Source organism: Podarcis bocagei (genome assembly GCF_964188305.1).
Source record: "Podarcis bocagei genome assembly, chromosome: 11".
Lineage (NCBI taxonomy): Eukaryota > Metazoa > Chordata > Lepidosauria > Squamata > Lacertidae > Podarcis > Podarcis bocagei.
The window spans coordinates 38,624,197-38,645,662 of record NC_138136.1 but is presented as its reverse complement, the minus strand read 5'-3'; the positions used below and the strand labels follow the sequence as shown (position 1 = coordinate 38,645,662).

The 21,466-nt window shown below is 42.2% G+C and overlaps 1 protein-coding gene across 8 annotated transcripts in view; it reads left to right on the top strand.

Moving 5' to 3' along the window:
* Window positions 1–21,466, top strand: part of MAST4 (microtubule associated serine/threonine kinase family member 4) — a gene marked incomplete at its 5' end in the record, with an annotated part of 208,979 nt that overhangs the window by 88,753 nt on the left and 98,760 nt on the right. The window contains one exon of one of the 8 annotated variants that reach the window (XM_081212594.1): window positions 12,300–12,346. The exons of 6 other annotated variants lie outside the window; for them this stretch is intronic. In XM_081212594.1, coding sequence (XP_081068720.1) covers window positions 12,300–12,346 — 47 coding nt within the window. Of the gene's footprint in view, window positions 1–12,299; window positions 12,347–15,147; window positions 15,223–21,466 lie in introns of those variants that run through there. One more of the 8 variants, XM_081212595.1, reaches the window with a different exon arrangement.

Sequence of the window (21,466 nt, the reverse complement as noted above, 5' to 3'; positions counted from 1 at the left end):
ATGAGTGGATCCGATGGATCCATCCATCTGATGTCAATAAATAATCAATTCTAGAATAGTTTGTATCTCACTTTAGTAATCACTATAGTCCCTTAAATCAGAGTTTGCCATTCACCAGATATCATATAAATTGTTTTTTTTTAAGAATTCTATGCAGAGGGGTTTTGTTGATGGGGAGTCTCTATTGACCTTTTTTTTTCCTGACTTGAACAATTTCTGTCAAAATGTTCATTTAGGACTAAATTAAACTCTCCCCCCAGGATTGTTTGACCTATTTTAAAAATTTTCTGGCTCCGTCAAGGTTTTTCCAAAAATTCTTCCTGTTGGTTGTTTGGTGCATAAAGATTACCTATAGTCAGCCATTGGTCCTGCAATGTGCCCCTGATAAACAAGTAACGTCCATCAGGATCACTAAGGGTTTGTTCAGGTTTAAATTCTGATTTATCCACAACCCATGTTGCTATCCCACGAGCCTTAGATGTTCCTTGAGAGGCAAACCACTGTCCCCCAGAGGAGGGGAGGGGAGACGTACTCATTGTAGTCCCCCTCCTCCTCTGGTGAGTCTCCTGGACCAGAATCAAGTCCAGTCTCCCTTTTCTTAATTCCTTCCAAACCCGTCTCCTTTTTATGGGTGACCCCAGTCCATTAATATTCCATGTGATTATTTTTAAATTATCCATAATTGCTCCAGGATGATTAGTACGTTATAGGAGCGCGTGGAAAACATTATATCTAAAAGGCAATTGTTGACAACTTTCAATAGTTTAACAGCTGAATGGTGAACAAACTCCAAACTTCCCCTCCCCCCCTCTTTCCTCTCCCACCTACAAGAAAATTTCCTCCTTCTGTTGGAACCATTGTGGTATCCACAGAGTAGTAAATTCTACTCTTTCAGTAGTATTAACAATAGGGGATGACCAAAATCACCGCAGCATTTTTGACACCATTGGAAGGAATGCACTGTTCTGCTACCCCACTATTTTAGCACTTCCTCAAGGGGATGGGGCAGCAGAAACTACCCATGGTTCACAGTTCCCTAAATAGAATCTGAACTGGGTGCTAAAAGCATCCATGGCCTTTCAGGCCTATGGCCACATGTGCCCTCAAGTTCCTGACTTTAAAATTGGTATTCATGCTGGCTGTTAAATCTATGTGAAGGGTTTCCAAACTCCTGCGATCCCCTGTTACATATTTTACATCAGGAAGTAGTGGTGCTCAGATCCATCTTTTGTTCCTAGGATTAATTCAGTATTTCACAGGTCACAGGAGGTTCTTCTGCCCACATTTTCTCCAAACCCATTGCAAGTCCAGTAAAAGGGTATGCAACATGCTAGATGTCTGTGGTGTTCTCTGCTTCTCTTTGGATGGAACTGCTGAATTTAGGGAAGTCTTTCCATCTCTTTTCCTTAGGGAAGAAAGTGGCTCTGTCTCGTATCTCTTTATGATTTTAAGGAGGTGTAATGGGATGATTAGCTGCTTGTGCGTAAAATCGTGCTCCCTCAGAGTTTGTGCGACTCCACAAACCTCTGTGTGTGACAGAGCTCCACAAACATGTCTGCTCTTAGTCACTCGTAGAGTCTGACAGTGGCTGTCTGCGGAAGCGTTTCCAGCAAAGAAGCTCCTTAACGGAAACGCGTCTCCTGGACTCACGGCGTGACAGTTTCCGGCGAGGTGTGGGTCTCCCTATGGGAGACTCAGATACCTCCCCACTGTTCTCGCTGGAAGCGTCTCTGAGCCCTCCCTCCTGCTCGCATTCCCTCAGAGATCCACTCCTCCCCCTGCTGGTTCCTGCCTCAGCTGTTGAGTCTCTTTCTTCCTCCCTGAGACCCTCCACCGCCTGATGCTCCGATGGCAGTTCCCTGACATCCACCTCCCCTCCAGGGCCCCCCTCACCCCCTCCCATTTCCTCTTCCCTGGGAGGTGAAGGGTTAAAACCTCGAACAATTCCCTCCATCGATCGCCGTCCTGGCTCGCTGAATCCTCCTCCTCTTCGGAATCTGTGAACCCCTCCAACTCCTCTTCCTCGTCGGTGGTGGCAAAGTATTTCCTTCGGAACCTCGCTACAGGCTGAGGTTTGCGTGGGAACCTCTGATGAAAAGTTTCTATTAAAAATTCGTCATTGACATCCTCTGCCCTAACCCAGGTGTTTTCCGACTCCGGTTCCCCTTCCCACATTACCAAATACTCAACTTGATCTCCCTTCCACCTGGAATCGAGGATCTCCGCTACATGGTAGCTGTGTTCCTTCTCCTCCATTGCTGGTCCCCTAGTGACCCTCCCTTCACTGTCCCCTTTATACGGTGACAGCAATGACCTGTGGAAAACTGGGTGCAGCTTCATGTGGTTCGGTAACCGGAGTCTGAAAGCCACTGGGTTGACCTGCTGCATGACTTCAAATGGTCCCAGCCTTTTGGGTCTTAACTTCTTACAACCCCCTTTGAATGGCAACCCTTGGGTTGACAGCCACACCTGGTCCCCCACCCTGATGCTTTCACCTTCCCTTCTGTTTTTGTCTGCCTGCCTCTTATATTCCTCCTTAGCCCTGTTTAAGTTGAGTTGGAGCTGGCGATGGATCGCTTCCATTTCTTCAACGAACTGTTCTGCAGCTGGAACGCTCCAGTTCTCCCCTTCCCCCCCTGGGAAGGCTCTGGGATGGCACCCGTGATTAGCCAAAAAGGGGCTCATCCCCGTGGACACGTTCTCTGCATTGTTGTAGGCAAATTCTGCCAACGCCAGCTTCTCCACCCAATCATTCTCTCTGTCATTCACATAACACCTCAAATATTGCTGGAGGACACCATTAGCTCTTTCCGCCTGCCCGTTGGTTTCTGGATGACGGGCCGTTGAGAAATTAACCTCAACATGCAGTAAGCTCATGAGCTTCCTCCAGAACCTGGAAGTAAATTGCTTCCCTCGGTCTGAAACCACCCTCAAGGGGGCGCCATGCAACCTAAACACATTTTCTACAAACAATTTGGCTGTTTCTTCTGCTGTGACCGCATGTGAGCAGGCTATAAAGTGGGCCATTTTAGTTAACAGGTCTACCACAACCATGATGGCTGTTTTCCCTCTAGACCTTGGCAGATCAGTCATAAAATCTATGGCCACTGCTTCCCACGGTCTTTCAGGTGTGGGTAGTGGTTCTAATAAACCTGCCGGTGCCCGCCTCTCCCCCTTGGCTCGTTGGCATTGTTCACACCCTCTCACATACTCCCGCACATCTTCCCTGACCTTGGGCCACCAAAATTCCCTGGTAACCAGCCACATGGTTTTGTGTTGCCCAAAATGCCCTGCTGTGGGGCTATCGTGCAGTTGCTTGAGTACCTTCTCCCTCAATTCCCCTTCGGGTATATATAACGCTCCCTTGTAGTACAATGCCCCGTTTCTCTCCTCAAAACCCCCGGGTTTGTCTCCCTCCCTCCTGAGACCCCTGAGTTTGTCCTGGGCGTATTCATCATGCACCGTGCCCTCTACCAACTCCCTTTGCCCCACCAATGCCGCCCCACACACCCAGCGGTCCTCTGGAATGACATGGGTCTCTTCGGGTGCTCCCTCCCCCTCCAAATATTCAGGTTTGCGTGAGAGAGCGTCCGCCCTAACGTTCTCTGGGCCTGGCACGTAACAAATCTCAAAGTTAAATTTGGAGAACTCCTGGGCCCATCTCAACTGCCGTTGGTTGAGCACTCGCGCAGTTCTCCAATACTCTAGATTCTTATGGTCCGTGCACACTTGCACCTTATGTTGTGCACCAATTAGCAGGTGCCTCCATTTCCGGAAAGCCTCATGAATAGCAAGAAGTTCCCGGTCGTACACCGTGTAGTTCCTCTCGGATTTGTTCAGCTTTCGCGAAAAGAAGGCACACGGTCGCCACTCTGACTCCTCCTTCCCCGACTGCAGAAGAAGCACCGCCCCTATGGCTCTGTCAGATGCGTCTGTTTCGACCCTCAGCTTCTTTTGTAAGTCCACATGCAGAAGTTGTTCTTCCGAGGCGAAGGCCCTCTTCAGTTCCTCAAACGCTCGCTCCGCCTCCGCCGTCCATACAAACTTCTTTTTACTGCTGAGACAGTCCGTAATGGGCGCCGTCAGGTGGGCGAAGTTTCGGATGAACTTACGATAAAAGTTTCCAAACCCTAGGAACCTCTGCACATCCTTCTTGGTTTTGGGTGTTTTCCAGTCCAGCACTGCCTGCACCTTACCGGGATCCATGGCCAATCCCTTGTCTGACAGGCGGTACCCCAGGAATTCCACCTCCTTGGTATGAAACTGACACTTCTCCAGTTTCACCCACAGCCTGTTGGCTTGCAGCCTGCTCAACACTTCTCTGACGTCTCTCACATGTTGCTCCTCATTCTCCGAATACACCAACACATCATCTAGGAAGGCAACGCAATTCTTGTAGAGCAAAGGACCCAGTACGTGGTTCATAAAAGATTGAAAGCACGCTGAGCCTGCTTGTAATCCAAAAGGCATAACGAGATATTCAAATGCCCCCAAAGGGGTAAACATGGTGGTTTTCCATTCATCCCCTTTCCTTATACGTATCAGGTTGTACGCCCCCCTTAGATCCAGCTTTGTAAAAATCTTTCCCTTCCTCACCCTGGTCAAAATATCATCAATCCTGGGCATAGGGAAAGTCACTGGTTCAGTCACTGCATTTAACCTCCTAAAATCACATACAAGTCTCGGCTTGTCCGTGTGCTTTTTATCCACAAAAAACACTGGGCTACCCCCCGCTGCTTTGGACTCTCTGATGAAGCCCCTCTTCAGGTTCTTGTCAATAAATTCTCGCAACTCCTGCATTTCTCTGTCTGACATGGCATACAACTTGCCCACAGGAAGCTGTGCTCCAGGGAGTAGATTGATCTGGCAATCAAAGGGCCTATGAGGGGGTAGTTGATCAGCTTCCTTCTCGCTGAACACGTCGCTGAGATCTGCATACTGTGGTGGTACCTTCACCATCTCCATTACTTCTGTCCCTGCTAGGGTGGCTTGGGCCCCTGCTGAACCCTTTTCCCCTTTGCAGTGTTCTAAGCAATGTGCTGAACCAAAGGAAACCACTCTTTGATGCCAGCCCACCAGCGGATCATGTAGCGCTAGCCAGCTCATTCCCAAAATAATGGGAGCGCCTCCCAAGGTGGCCACATTAAACGCTATCAGTTCTGTGTGCCTTGCCACCCTCATTATCATTGGGACGGTCTGCAAGCTGACTCCTCCTCCCAACAACTCCCTGCCATCGATCGTGGTCACCTGCAGGGGGTTGCTTAAAGGGATCGTCTGTATCTGGTGTTCAGCAGCAAACTCCTTGCTCATAAAATTGCAGGAGCTGCCTGAGTCCAACAGCGCCTTTATTTTTAGGGGGTGTCCATTTTGCAGCTCTAGCGACACATCAATAACTAGAGCAGGTTGAGGAGCTTCTGGCATGGGCACTTTCACTGCTCTTTGGCCTGGCTGCAGTGCCCCGACTGTGGCAACCAGGCGTTGGCTTTTACCTGCTCCGTTTCTCCCTGCTCTCCTCCCTCAACAGCTCCCACCATCCCTTGCCATTCCTTCCTCTGGGGGCAGACTCTGGCAAAGTGGCCTGGCTGTTGGCAGAGATAGCATTTCCGGGCGCCTTTTCCCTCCTTCTTAACCCCCTCACTGGGTTTTGAAAATGCGCGCGCGCGCGCTGTTCCGATTTCCATCGGCTCTGCCGGCGGGAAAGCTGGCTCAGGAATGTCTGGAATGCGGAACTCCTTCCAACGTTCCCCTCTCCCTTCCCGCCTCTCCAAGGCTCTTGCCTCCTGACGCGCTCCTATGGTCAGCGCAGATTTGGTCAGCTGATCCATAGACACCGCCCTGGGGCTCCGGGACAGCTCGTCTTTCACAGCCGAAGAAAGACCTTCTTCAAATAGCATCTGAATAGGTGCCGCCGATAAATCCCAACCCAGTCTGTGAATCAGCATGGTAAACTCAGTCCAGTACTCACGGACAGATCGGCTTCCCTGCTTGCAAGCCATTAGCTGTCTGCGCACCACCCCTTCCTCAATATCGCTGGAAAACATGATATCCATTGCTCTAAAGAACTTCATCGTGTCCTTTAGGACGTCATTGTGCGTTGCCATTAGGGGTCGAACCCAGTCCCGCGCCCCTTTCTCAAGATGCCCAATTACGAAAGCAACTCGCGATTCCTCATCAGGGAACTCATCGAACTGCACATTAATGGCATATTGCATCTCTGTCCTAAAGGCATGGTAATCCTTGGGGTCCCCCCCAAACTTCTGCACCAATCCTGGTACCTTTCTGGGGAACTGAGTGGCTCTCCCCTTCTTGTCTGCATCCTGAGCCCTTCTCTCCTCAAGCCTCGCCGTCTGCAGCGCAAGTTGGACTTCCAACGCTCGGTACCTTTCTTCCAAGCTTGGACCAGCGCCAACTCCTGCTCCTCCGGTTCCGGCTGGTTCGCTCATGATGCTTTCTCCTGCACAGGCAGCGTACAGAGACTGTCAGACTGCTGTAATGGGATGATTAGCTGCTTGTGCGTAAAATCGTGCTCCCTCAGAGTTTGTGCGACTCCACAAACCTCTGTGTGTGACAGAGCTCCACAAACATGTCTGCTCTTAGTCACTCGTAGAGTCTGACAGTGGCTGTCTGCGGAAGCGTTTCCAGCAAAGAAGCTCCTTAACGGAAACGCGTCTCCTGGACTCACGGCGTGACAGTTTCCGGCGAGGTGTGGGTCTCCCTATGGGAGACTCAGATACCTCCCCACTGTTCTCGCTGGAAGCGTCTCTGAGCCCTCCCTCCTGCTCGCATTCCCTCAGAGATCCACTCCTCCCCCTGCTGGTTCCTGCCTCAGCTGTTGAGTCTCTTTCTTCCTCCCTGAGACCCTCCACCGCCTGATGCTCCGATGGCAGTTCCCTGACAGGAGGTCTCCATTTAAGGGTACATAGAATTTATTTATTTTTAATAAAATTTCCATACCACTTGTTCATAACAAAACCCCTAAGTATTTTGCAAGAAATAAACTGATTTACAAACATTGGGGAAAATGCCACTGGGGCAGGAGGCAGGATTAGCCCACCCATTCTCTTGGGGCGAAAGTAGTCTTCTTCAGCAGCTGCCTTTAAGAAAAATTTCACCATTGTGGATATCTGTTGGGCAGCCACTTGGGTTTCCTGCATATTTTTGCCAAACATGATAAAATGGAAGGTTCTGCAGAAGGGCTGCTTGATCCCAGACACCCCCCTTGGATCCTATGACTAATACATTCCAAGAGACAGAAATGCTCTCGATACAACATGGCGTGGGGGTGGGGTGGAATGGACATTTTCTTACCATTATTTTCTGTTTCCAGTTATCTCATGAAATGCTTTCTACTTGCCCTTCTTTTATGGGATTAGCATGATCGTATTATGTTAGTGCTTTCTGTGTGCACTTTGCATGCTTGGTGTTAGAGTGTCCTGATCAGTGGCTCCTTTCTGCTGTTGGTTCTGCACTGTATCTCTCTCCGCGCTCCCCCCCCCCCATGTTTCATTTCTCACCAAGTTTAATTTTAAGCGGGTGGCTTAGTGGCCTGTATCAAGGTTTTCTTTCCATGGATGTCTGTGAAATCATTGATGCGGTTTGAGGAGTTTTCCTTCCTTTGGCAGTTGGTCTGGAGGGTGGGGTAAATCCTCCCTCTGATAAGATGGCTAGAAGAATCCATGTTCTGCCTCTATCAGCAAGCAGAACGTGTCATCCCAAGAGACAGGATTTCTCTCTATGTGACAACTGCAAAACAAATTCACAGTAAGAAAACGTTTCTGTCCTTAACACCATTATTTATTTTAAACAACTTAATAGTATAAATAACACTTGATTTTAAAGATTCCTTAAAATTGCAGTAGATCTAACATATAAAATCTTTCACAGTGAGTTCCAAATGTTAGGTGGCATTTTATGCTACATGTTTGATCTAAATTATGAGTTTGATATAAATGTTGATCTTTTTCTTGTTGTGAAAGCCATAAACCATACTGTACTTTCTATTCAGAACAGTTTTAGAAGTGTTCTGCTTTGTGCAAAGCCCCATGCTATTTTCTGCAACCATTATGAGATGTGAAATATTATTCTATCCAGCAAAGCTGTGGGCTACTGTATATGAAGATGAATTCATATGGACAAAATTTTCCTTCACAAGCATACATTTTTGTGCACTAATAGAGTCTCATACTTGTTTGTATATGCTTTCATGTTCTAAGACTTACATATCTTGTGAGACAATGTCCGTAAATAATACCTTAGGCTTACTAAGTCGGGAAATGGACAAATCTCCTGTTTTCATGGCATCATAGAGCTGCAGAATTGGAAGGGATCCCAAGCAGGGGTGGACTTTGGTAATATGGTGCCCTAAGCGAGCACTAAATTTTTCATGCTCTCAACTTTTGAGTAGGTACTATATACCATATATCTAGGCATACCCCTGCAATGCAGAAATCACAGCTAAAGACTCCCTGGGAGATGGCCTCCGTCTAAAAACCTCCACTGAAGGAGAGTCCACCACTTTTTGAGGTAGTCCATTCCCCTAGCATGCAGCTCTTGCTATCAGAAAGTTCTTCCTAAGGTTTAATTGGAATCGCCTTTCTTGTAATTTAAATCAATTGTTATGGGATTTAAGAATAATGGAGAAAACATATTTCTCCATCTTCCATGTGATGGCCCTTCAGATATCTGGAGATGCCCATCATATCACCTTTCAGTCTTCTCAACACCAAACATACCCAACTCCCTCACAAGGCTTGGTTTCCTCACTCTTTATCATCTTGGTTGTCCTCTTCTGCACATGTTCCAGCTCGGCAATATAATGCCTAAAATTGTGCACAAACAGGAAAAGTTGATGAGACAGTGAGCTAAACCAACTAGACTAAAATGTGTTTGTTAACAATATTTTAAATGGCACGGGATGGGGAAAAGACTCAGTTCTGTTCATATTTATTTTGGGATAAGAATCCTTTGATTCACTGCCAGTCTTTGATTTGTTTATGCATTCATAATATTAATCAAAAGCTGAAATGATGTGAAAGAGAATCTCTGTCCTGGGAAAACCTGGGATTTGCAACCTAGGTCTCTTCTGTTTTGGATATGGCAGCCATTTTGCTCCCATAAGGTAAGAATTCACAAGCATCAGGTGAGCAGTAAGACTTGTTCTTTTTTATGCCAAATTCCTAGAAGTATTCACCTGAGATGTTCAGTACTGAAGGGAGGTGTTGGTAGTATACCCTGGAATATAGAGCGCTTGTTTAGAAACCCTAAGAGATTCTTTGGAGCCTAGATTGTGTAAGCAGGCAGCTAAGTAGGCACAAAGGATGCGGAGAGTTTGTAAACTGTGTTTAAGTAATATTGTGTACAGAAGCTGTGTGGAAATCGTACACTATGCAATCAAAAATAATCACAGGCTTTTTTTTTTACATTTCACTTAAGGTTCTGAAGTGTGGCACACCCTATTTGTGATTTTCATCTTTTTTAGAAGGTTGAATAAGTTGTGTAAGAAATACCTTGCATCTGGTGTTTTATAGTACCCTTGTTCACCACCACTCTGGTGCAAACTATGGCCATTATTTCAGTTCGCACCTCGTTTCTCTTTGCTGTACCAGGTGAGACAAAATAGGACCTAACATGGGAGTTTTGCATTAGTGATGCAATTCCCCACAGCAGTATTGCAAATGTCCTATTTGCGTATGGTGTTGGATTGGGCCGCAAGAGTTTCTGAAAGCAAAGTTTGGGATTCATGTTGGAAATGTAGGTAGGAACATACAAAGCTACCTTTTACTGAGTCAGACCATTAGTCTATCTAGCTATGCATTGCCTGCATGACAGGATTTTAGACAGGGTTCTCTCCCAGTCCTACCTGGAGATGCTGGTGATTGAACTTAAGAGTTGAGATCTTCTGCATAGACAGCTGAGTTATAGCTCTTCCCTGCCAAATAGGTGATATCAGTTGGGTCAGAGCCAGTTGGTACCCTTGCATGAGCATAAGGGTTTTGACTGGCAGTGGGGGATTGGTTTGTGGGAGGAACATATTTGCTGTGGCGCTTGGGCATGGTGCTGTCAGGGTATGGGAAAAACACTTCCTTCTCCTTTTTTATGAGGGGGTAGTAGACGCCTCTGCTGGTGCAACAGCACTGCGAAAACAAATTAGATACCCCTGTGTGTTTAAATCCTATTGGAGATATTTCAGCATCTCCTCTGGACTTCACAGAGGTATAACAGGTATTTCAAAGCCCTAATACATGGTTGCATCCTTGATTTGAATCAATAATGTGACTTGTATGTCCTAGTTTCTGAGTCAGAGATGGCCTGAGGAGTTCACCGAGTGTTAAATGATGTCCATGTTGACATTTAGCAGGCAGTTCCTTTATGTAGATTCTTCCTCAGAAAAAAGAGTCGTGCGTTTGATAGATCTGCAGTCAGATTTTGGGCCTGTGAATGAACCCTATTGGGAATGATTAGAAGAGGTAAGAGTTGAAGTTTGAAATTTTGGAGAAACACTTTGGTCTCCTAAGAGAAGAGCTGAGAGAAAGCTCTGGGGATTAATTGGAAATCCATAAAACACAATTGATGGAAAAAGTTCTGAAATGCAGGTTGTTTAGGTGTTGGATGCACCGTTCTGTATTATCTATAATTTGCATTTCCTTGTAACAAACTGCAAAATATGTTACTATTTCTTTTGTGTGTGTGTGGAAGAGAAACTGAGGCACAAGAGAGTGATACTCAAGTTTTAGCCACTGAGTCTGGGGCTAAGGTGAAAGCTGAGCCCAGACAATGTTCATTATTTGGCCTTCTGAGCCACAGTGGCTCATTCTTTTCTTATTTTGTCACAAAGGTAGTCATAGGGGAGGTTTCATAGGACTTGGACAAATTCTTAGAACTTTAATTGATTTACTTACTGCATTTATATAACTTTATGGTAATATGCCCAAGGCAGTGAAAACCCTAAAATGTTGAATGAAGCAAACATGCACAAAAACACAGGTCAAAATAATACGAGAGCAGAATTCTTTCAGGCCATTGGTGGTTCCATCAGTTACTAACAGGCCAGGCTTAGGAAATGCATTCTATCTTTTGCCTTCCCATGTTGGCATATGGGCCTTTGTATCACCTGGAAAGATGGGAGACATGCTACCCCTTACTAGACACCCTCAGGCCATCTTGAGTTTTGTTTCCATTTGTGTTCAGAATTGGTAATGATGAGTCTTTGTTAGTTAAGCTTATTTGCTGATACATGATGGCTGTGAACATGGGCATAGACAGAATTTATTTTAGGGGGACAGGCTTTATGTTAGGGGGACAGAACTGAGTTATCTGTGATGCAATTGGTCAGTTAAGTATTTTTATTTATTTGGTTGATTTAGGTGGGGCAGCTGCCCCCACCCAGCACCCCCCTGGGTACGCCCATGGTTGCAAAAGAGCAGTATTCTCACTATTTCTCTGGTTGTCTAATCATTTAAGGTTTAAAAATATCCAGGAAACTTAAAAAAAAAATTAACAAGCTAAGAATCACTGCTGTGTGCATGCCATATAATTACCCTATGAGATTAATGGGTTTTCTTTCGGATTCCCTTTCTTGTTCATATTGTGCTTTAATAAAATATTTTTAACTTTTTCTTTTTTTAGTACAAGCTCCTTCAAATAAGATGATTAACTTTTGATCATGAATTAAGGAACAGCTGTGCTTCAGTGTCATGTGTTCCTTCCTAAGCTTGGAATAATTTTCTGGACGCAAAGGGAAGGAACTTAACTTCCTGTGATTTTATGCAGAAACAGAATTTTGCTCATCTGTAAAACAATAATGGGACAACCTAAACAAGATAGATAAATCATTTTTATAGGGTCATAAAGCTTGTTTGTATCCTGGATGTGTGTTGAAGAATAGCATTTTAAGCATATTTTGTTGCACTTCTTAATTTTTTGTTCTGTTCCGAAATCTGACAGTCTCTGTGGCAAGGGGCGGGCAGATTTTCATTCCTCTGAAGAGAAAAGTCTGCATTTTAGGAAGGAAACTGCTTCTTAGAATATTAGACATGAGTCGATTGAGATACAGTACAGTCCTGAAGCCTTCTTTCTGCTAGCAAAGTCAGTGCAGTACGCTTGCGGTTAACCTGGAAGAAAGCTGCTGACATTTCTTCGTGACAGCTAGAAGTGGAAGGACCCAAACTTGCAGTGCTCCCTCCCCCAAGAGATTGTTAGTCCATTCCTTTATAGTGGCTCATTTGGGCTCTCTGTCATCACCAGGATGCTGCCACTGAATGTGTGTCATGGTTACAGTAGAATGTGGTAACGTAACAGCCATGAAAGCCCAACGCGAAAGGCTGCAAATTCCAGGGCTGACCTTGGAGTAAGTATTGTCTGCCTTTTAATATTTTAATGCTTTCTGCATGGCACTAGCTTTTGTGCGAGCTGTAGTTATTTAACATGCGTTTGTGCTGACAGGCTCAGAGCACTGCAGCTTTAGGTCGCAGGAACATTTTCAGAATGCATTTCAGTTGCTGTTCGCAAATGTGTGAGCCTAAAGCAAGGATATTGCAGTATATTTCAGATTAAAATATACTGCATACTTAAAATCACTGAATGCATGAATGTGAGCATCCTAAAAGCATACTGTGAAATAATGCTTCGGTAGGCCACGGTGTTCGTTTCTCTCTCACACCCTTTCTGTTTCTGTTTGTTTATCCCAGTGCTGCCTTTTTGAAAGGCCTCTTTCTCTGCTGAATAATAGAGAGCTCTGCAAGAGATTAGGGCATAAGAGGAATGCTATTTGTGAAAATTCATTGCGTATGATCCATGTTTTACTGTGTAGAGTACTGGTGAACTGTATTGCATTCTGACATTTCTGCTTGGTATTCTAGTCTTTGCATTAAATGTGTTTGTGTGGGTAAGGGCTTTGTTTACTTAGTGATGTTTTAGGACTGATGGACTCATTTGAATGATTCCAGTTTGCATTTAGGAAACAGCTGCATAAAAACATACGTATTTGATTTACAGTGAACATGTTGACCATAATGTCTGAATTTTAAAGTGCCAGTCCATTGATTCTGAATAAATCAGCCAGTGCAAAATGTGTTTATTTTTGTGTCCCACCACAATTTGCTGCATAGATATAGATGTGTATCAGTACACACACACACATGCAGTATTCTCTCAAGATGTTATTTTTGTAGGTATTGAATAGATTTAATGTGCCAGTTGTTCTGCTTTCCTAAAGAGAATAGGTCATCTGTAAGGTCAGGTTACTTAGCTGTGAACCATTTTACCCATCTACAAAATAGATATGTTATTTGATATACGTTTGCATTTATGCATGTAGTGCCACTTCTAGTGAGTTGTAACTGATACAAAATATTAATTCTGTTAGTAAAAATGGCATTCTGGTATCTTTGACCACCTTTGATAACTAGATTACAGAAACACTGACATTAATAAAGGTAGTAGTTTCTGTGTTTCATTTATTGTATGTGATGTGTAGATAGTACCCTGAAAGAATTACTTAAATTCACTGATAATGGTTTGCTTATTGCTTATTTTATTTGAGCATACCTTCCTTTAAAAAGATGGAGTCCAGTGTTTATACTTGGAGTTTTGCTTGATTGTAACTTAACCATATATAAAAGTAATAAATAATAGTAAAAAATTCTTGATTTTGTAAAGTATTGGGATGTGATTGTTTTTAGTCTCAACATTTTATTATTTTCTGTTATATAGCTTTTATGTCTGACTTAATGTTTGACATATTTCATTTACAAAGTTTCTAAGGTAAAAATGATCCATTACGTTGCATTGGCAACTTGATAAAATTCTAACTCTTAACTATTATTTTGGTCAATTTTAGACACAATGACAGCTGGCAAACTTTGTATTTTTTGTTACTAATTTTATTTTTATTTTCCACTAAAATTGGTGCATTAATGGACTTCATCTTAAGAATCGGGTATTCAAAGTTTGGGCTGGATATTTTCCTTTGATAGACTAGAGAATTTGAAAAAATTATAGTCTTTAACTCCATTTTGCAAACATTTTATTAATAATCAAAATAACAGTATTCCTGAAGGGAGCCATGGACTCCAGTAGGCATAGTTATATCTTCTGTTTCCATACTGTCTCTGGCCTGTGTACCTCAGTTCTGCCCAGTTAACTATGATGTTTGCCATTGTTCAGAATAATTTGGATGACATGGAGTTTTAATATTGGTAGTTGGCCTGTTGCCATTATTGTTGGTGTTATGACTGGTGGAGTTATATTAGTAGTATTTTAAGAAAATTCTCACTACAAACAATTTGTGCCAAGTTTATTAACACAAATAAACATAGGCTGGAATTAGGCACAATAATACAGATTTGATGTTTGCGTTAGATTCAAGCACAGTCATGTTAAATTTTTACAGATGTCTTTCTGGAACAAGTATTTAAGATATCAGGTATTCATAATTCAATGTTTAGACACTGCTGTTGTCAGTGACTGTACCATATTTTCACAAATGGCATTCTCAAAACTAAAAATGAATACTAATATTTTCATTATTATTTATTTTACTTGTATTTTCCTTTAGGCCTGTTGCATTTTTTATTTTGTAATTTTTCTTATGTGTATGTGTTAGTGTCGCATTTAAAGTACTGAAATAAGTTTTCAATACTTCTTTCAGCCAATTTTCATTCAGCGTTTGCTCAGTGCAATATTGTAGCCAATAAGGTTCATCTGAGGCATGATCATTGTTAATTGATTCCCCCCGCCCCACTGCATGGCAATTCAGAATTGAGGGCAATCAGTTCTCCTGAAAGTTAGCAGAATCTTTCTTTTGTGCATCAATTTGTGTACTCAAATTTGTGCTAATTTCATTTTTACAAGCAATTTTTATAACAAGATTTGTTTTTTTAAAAAAATTTGCTCCGTGTGTTTGAACACTTTCTTATAATGAAAACATTTGCATGGTTAATCCCACCCCCTATTTAATTAGGAAGATACAGAAAAGATAGGGGTCTTTCGACATGATTTTTTTTGTTTGGCTTTCCTCAATTTAGAGAAAATCAGTTTCCTGTCTACTGATTGTGCTTGAGGCCATACTCCCTTAATTCAGTCATACTATAGGATTTTTACTCAACTTCTGTTTACTAGAGATGACATTATTTTAACTTTCAGTCTCACCCCAAGAAGCCTGAGCCCAACCCCAACAAGCCCTTGCAGTCCATGCAGTCCTCTGTACGCTTTTCATTTTTGGAGGTAAGCAACTAAACTTCCATTGTTGCAGTTCTCTGCCTTCCACATTGAAGAGGGGGAGTAGATAATTGAAGCCTGTATGTATGTATGTATGTATGTATGTATGCATGCATAGTCAAGCAAATATTGGTAGCTTTAAAAATGTTTCCCCAAAGTAAATTAATTTACATGTGTGGTAAGATAATACTGGTAGAGTTAGAGGTGGTGGCAGTCTTTGGATTTCTGAAGATTCAAGGTTTGTGAATAGCCTTACTAATGCACCAGTTTGGCCATCATGATAACATGTGATTTATCTTTTCAGAAATGATCTGTAGTGAGCCTTGGGTTCACACGTTTCTTGTTTCCCCTCCTCCAGCACCAGAGGAGATCTTACATTTTCATAAACCATGGTTTGAAGTTGACTTGTTTTAAACAAACTCTTAAAATTAACCAGAGTTTGTCATATTCAGACAAAACAGCAAGATGCAGATAGTCTCGAACAGAAGCAAAATTTTCAATCCCGTGGCAAAATGAGCAACATACAAACTGAAGGCTTGCCATGGCTTGTTTCAGTACCTGGTAGCTTTGCATTTACTGTACTCTGCTGTTCAGAATACTGTCAATTCACACCATCTGATTTTATCAGTTAGTTCAACTTTTTTCCAGAAATTATTTGACCACTTGTGGTTGCCTAAAATTCAGTTATTCTTCTGGTCATTCATGATTACGATTGCCAGCTCAAAAGTTTAGTACTTCATAGCTCTGTTAAGAATATTTTTGTATTCTGAAATGTTGTATTTGTCTGTCATGTTTTGGAGTAATTTTTCAAAATCAGATAGACTTAATGTATTTGCTTTGCACAGGTTGTGCAGTAGTTCTTATATCTGTGCCTCCCACTCTCTGCAACGAGAGTCGCTAATTTGTGGTCTTCCAGATGTTGTTGGACTCCAACTTCTACCAGTCCCATTCAGCATGTCATATAATATGGAGTGATGGGAGTATTGGTTCAGCTCTAAGTTTAACACAACACAATGATTGAACAAATACTTAATAAACAACAATATTAATTGAGCACAGGGTTAATATTAAAGAAGAAGACGAGGAGAAAAAACCAAAGTTACTGAATTATCTTTCAGGACTGTCCTTGTTGGGTGCTTTGCGGGCAGTAATAATAGAGGTGAATTGATCTGAACCTCAAGCAAAATCTTAAAAACCAAGTGTATAGTATATGGAGCAGGTATTATCATTGTCCACCAAACTGTTGCATTCCCACCTTGGACAGAATGGATGGTTGTCTCAGCTGCTGGTTGGTTCATGAACTTTAAATTATAAACAATCACACAAGGTCTGGAGTGTCCAGTTAACTGGAAACTGCTATGAATGGAACCCATATTTTAGGACTTATGTGGGTAAAGATTTTCCCCCCTTTCTGTCCTCAGACACTTCACAATGAGAGTCTACCAGAACTCTGGAGTAAAGTTCTGGGGGTATGAGTTAGGACTCAACTGTTCAGCCTTTCTGTAGTCCAGCTCTTAATGCTAGGAGAACAGATCCCCACAAGATGCACTAAATTGTTATGGTGCTGCAATTACCGGTACCAAGAGATGAGCACACATTTTTTTACATTACCCAACAGAACTCATCTGCATTTTTCTGCCTTTATTTTAGTTGAATTTTATATGCATATAGTTTGGCAGGGTAAGAAATACTTTGCTGAATCAATAGATTTATAGTGTTTGCTGAATTAAGAGATGGATGCACATTTTTATATTTAATAGTAAATAAAAATGGATGAGCAGTTTTTTAAAAGCAGATGCATTCAAATGATGTTTTATATATTTAACCAAGCTGCATATACAATTCTGCTTTGCTGTAAATTGTGACCTACTTTTGGATCATTGTGTAAAGTCAGGGAGTTTTGAACAAAATTAATGGATCAGTTTTCTAATTGATCTCTGCTAATCATTGCCAACTCACAAATCAAACTACAATTTCTCCTGATGCAAAATAGCAGCTGTTGTCACTGAAGCAGAGTGGTGGTTTCTAGACAGATCCCCATTGAAATGTTGGTTCAGTTTTGTGTGAAAACAGTTTCCCTTTACCCTCTTGTCATCCATCATATCAGTTGCCTACTACTTTCCCTAGCACCACCTCTGTGCTCTACTGCTTCACTTTTCTACATTGCTGTCTAATGAAAGTGCATTTTTGAAATGATAAGAGGCTAAAAATCGTCATGGGTTGGTAGTAGTTCTGGCCCGGGTGAGTTCTCCCTTGTGCAGTCATCAGATCAACACACATGCTGTTCTTGTAATCCCCCCCTTTATGCCAACACTTCTTGCTTCTGCTGGCACAAAGTTCCAATTGCAAGCAGTCAATAGAAAAGGAGATCAATTACTTCCATCCTCCCATCTTTTCCTTTTCCTTGGAAACTTGCCTGAATGCTGCTGCAAGTTAGGACGTTGGCAGTGGGAGAATGGGAGCAAAGTACTGGCACATTGTGGTAATGAAGGTCAGATGAGTGTTGTAAGTAGTTTTGAAGTGCAGAAAAGAACTTTGGCAGGTGGTTTCTTAATATGATTTGGTAAGACTGTATATTAGTCTGTTGCCTGGTAGGCTTCATCAGGTAGGAGCATGTTTGTTTTTTGCAGATATCCTTCCCCCCCAGTAAGCTCTTAGTATATGTATGTGGGACGTAAGCATGATATAGGTTTGAATTCTGGCTGTGTTGGGTACTTTTAACAGCCTTTGGGCCTTTAAGCTTTGCAAGAATATTAGAAGGTAGTTGACAGTGTAAACTATATCAATACTGTGAAAATATGTAGGCATTGAAGTAGATTTATAAGTATAATGACTGTTTACATTGGATATAATGACTGTATAAACATTGGATATGACCGTCGACATACTAATTGGAAACGGGGCATGGTTTTCACTGTGATGGACTTAGACCATCAATTTGTTTAATGTAAGCTACCAGCAACAAGCAAATACAAGGCCCCTTTAACATGTATGAGGAGGGGGTTTATTGGGTTGTTTTTATTATGCATTTTTTTGTTTTTATTGTGATTTTATGTTGCAACTGCCCCGAAACCTGCTGGTATAGGGCGGTATACAAATATATCATCATCATCATCAGGGGTGGTACTGACAGCTTTGTACTGTCACAGGGGTGGTACTGACACAAGTAGGCTTGTGTTCAGCTTTGTACCTGTCCTCCAATTACCTTGTGTCTGCTGCTGAGAGGCAGGAGCTGCAGAAGATAGCAGCAACAGCCTGGATGAGGAAACTCCACCCACTGAGTGATTTCATCATTCTGATCATATTGTATTTTAAATATATTGTAAGTTAACTTGATTGTTCAGTAGTAGGTGGGGTATTAATATTTGAAATAATAAAATATGGGTGTATTTCTAGTCTACATGTTGAATTAATCTAGATTATCAGATGATGCTTTAGCCTGGATGACAATATTACTAAAAACATTACTAAGAAACCTGTTACACAACAAGCTCATCAAAAAGGCTCACCTGTTAAGTACTTGACATCCCATCCATCCTATGTGCAGTTCTAGACATGCAAGGAAAAACAGGAGACTTTGAAAGCTGCGGTGGCCTGTGCTGGGCTTGATGGGCCACAAGTTCTGCTGGCCTATATTAAAGTTTCCTTTTTCAAACTGAAATGCTCAGGGAATCTCTTCCTTACCGTGACCCTGCATTTATTCAGCTTCCCTCTATTTGTTAGCTTTTGGGTTATACCTGACAAATCATTAACATGTATTTGTCTGTTGAATACTATCTTATGAATGTGATCTACGTGTTGGTGACTGAGTGTTACAATGTTAAATAGAGCTGTCATTAGGAAATAATTAAATGTAGCGCATAAAACATGTCTTTGTAAGCCTGTTGTTGCCTTGTAAGCTGTATCTTATTATTCTTTTGTATACCTGTGAATGAATTAATGTTTCTTTTAAAGTTTTATCTTTGTCTTGCAGCTGCACTGTTCCATTTCAAGGGCCCGGAGTTGGTGAGGGCTGAAAGGGAATTATTGGTTATATAACAGCTATTCTCATCTGTCTATCATCTATCTATCATCTATCTATCTGTGGTTCTCTTCTATTTTATTTTGGAGGTGTATGTGGTGTGGCTGATTAGTTGGATTTTATGAAATGAAAACCACTTAGAGGACAGTGTTTAAATACGGCAACAAGTTTACCCAGCTCTTTTCCTTCTTCATCTTTCTATGTTTAATCTCCAGTTTAGTAATGTGTCCCGATTCTTGTGCAGGCAATATGGAGTCTATCCAGTGCTTCTTATCTTAAGTTCTATGGCTAGTTATTAAAGAAAAGACAATCTCAGTTCAATAAGCTTCTAGATTGGGGCTAAATTTGCAGAAGAGTCGTTGAGATATCACAAATGGCCCATTGGCAACAGGGCCTTTAAAACTTGTTGGATTTCCTCCAGAAAGGGTAAATCTGGATTAGACGGGTGGTGGTGGTTATGGACTAGCATTTTGATGTCAGTGACATTGTATGGGCACTACAAAGCACCTGAGTGCATGAGGAGCACTGCTCCCACAATAAAAACCCATATGGAAGTACCGTGACTGGCATTTGCATCAAAGTAGGTTGATTTACTTCAAACTCTAGACAGGCAGGATACCCTAATGTTCTACTGGCTTGTGTTATAATAAGCATATGAAGGGGGAAATAAACATCCAGAAATATCTGGATGCCCACAGAAGAGCTGGAATTGGCTGTGATTCCATGATACGTGTCCATGTTTGTTTAGTAACATACATTTCCTTCTCAGGTGTCATCTTTTGCTGTGGCAAATATAGCGGAACACTACCAACTTTAAAAGAGTAGATAGGTAGCCGTGTTGGTCTGCCATAGTCAAAATAAAAAAATTCCTTCCAGTAGCACCTTAAAGACCAACTAAGTTAGTTCTTGGTATGAGCTTTCGTGTGCATGCACACTTCTTCAGATACACTGAAACAGAAGTTGCCAGATCCTTCTATATAGTGAGAAGGTGGGGAGGGGTGTTACTCAGAAGGGTGGTGGGAATGGGAGATAGGCAGATAGCTGAGAGAGCCTCTTGACGACTCTTAACGACTGTAATAGGTCTTACAGGAAAAGGCAAGGGGTGGGAAGGTGAGAAATGGTTTAGTCATGTATAGTGAAATAAGAATCCAATGTCTTTGTTCAGCCCAGGTCTTTTCATGGTTTTAAGTTTGGTAATGAGTTGTAATTCAGCAGCTTCTCTTTCCAGTCTATTTCTGAAATTCCTTTGTAGTAAAACAGCTACTTTGAGATCTTGTATAGAATGTCCTGGGAGATTGAAGTGTTCTCCTACTGGTTTCTCACAGAACAGGCTTTGTGGAGCGATGAGTTTACAGTGATACTTCATTTCCAATTCTTCTGCATGTTTTATGTAAGATTGTTATTAATTTAATTATGGTGTTTGATTTATTTTGTTTCAGATTTTTAGTGTTAATTTTAATGTCCACTTTGTGCTGCCCTGTAACCCTTAGTTGAATGGCAGACTAGCAACACTTCCAGAAAGCAAACATTGTTTTATCTGAGTTGCCATGTAGAGTGTGAATATTGGGAGGGGGACATACAGAATCATAGAATTGTAGAGTTGGAAAGGGACCCTGAGGGTCATCTAATCCAATCCCCTGCAATGCAGGGATCTTTAGCCCAACGTTGAGTTCGAAGCCACAACCCTAAGATTAAGAATCTCATGCTTTACCAACTTAACTATCCCAGGTCCAGAGCAACATTGCTCTTGCTTTTGAGAAATGGAAAAGAAAATTTGAAGAAAAAACTTCCCATGAAATATTTTCTCATTTACATTGAATTGCTTTGATTGATTGATTTTTAATGTAAGACAATCTTCCAGCTTGGTGCCCTCCAGGTGTTTTGAACAGCATATCCCATCAGTCTTAGCAAAATCTATTGTTGGTGAAGACTGATCTAGAATTCTGTGATACAACGCTCAAATCTTAGGTACATGTCTAAACCTAGTTGTGCTGCAGTCTTCATGAGATGACTATAGAGAGCCTTTGTTGCTTGGTAATTGCTACTTGCCTTCTTCTGGTGACCTTTGGTTTAGTTTAAAGCAAATATCTTGCTTCTGCTGTCCTTTTGAACTGGTTCATCTTTTCTGGCGAACCTTTTCACCTCTCCCCTCGAGCAACTGTGACACAGACACCCTGCTATATAGATTGAGCAACAAGAAGCCTTTGCCCTGCCTTGCTGAAGGACAAA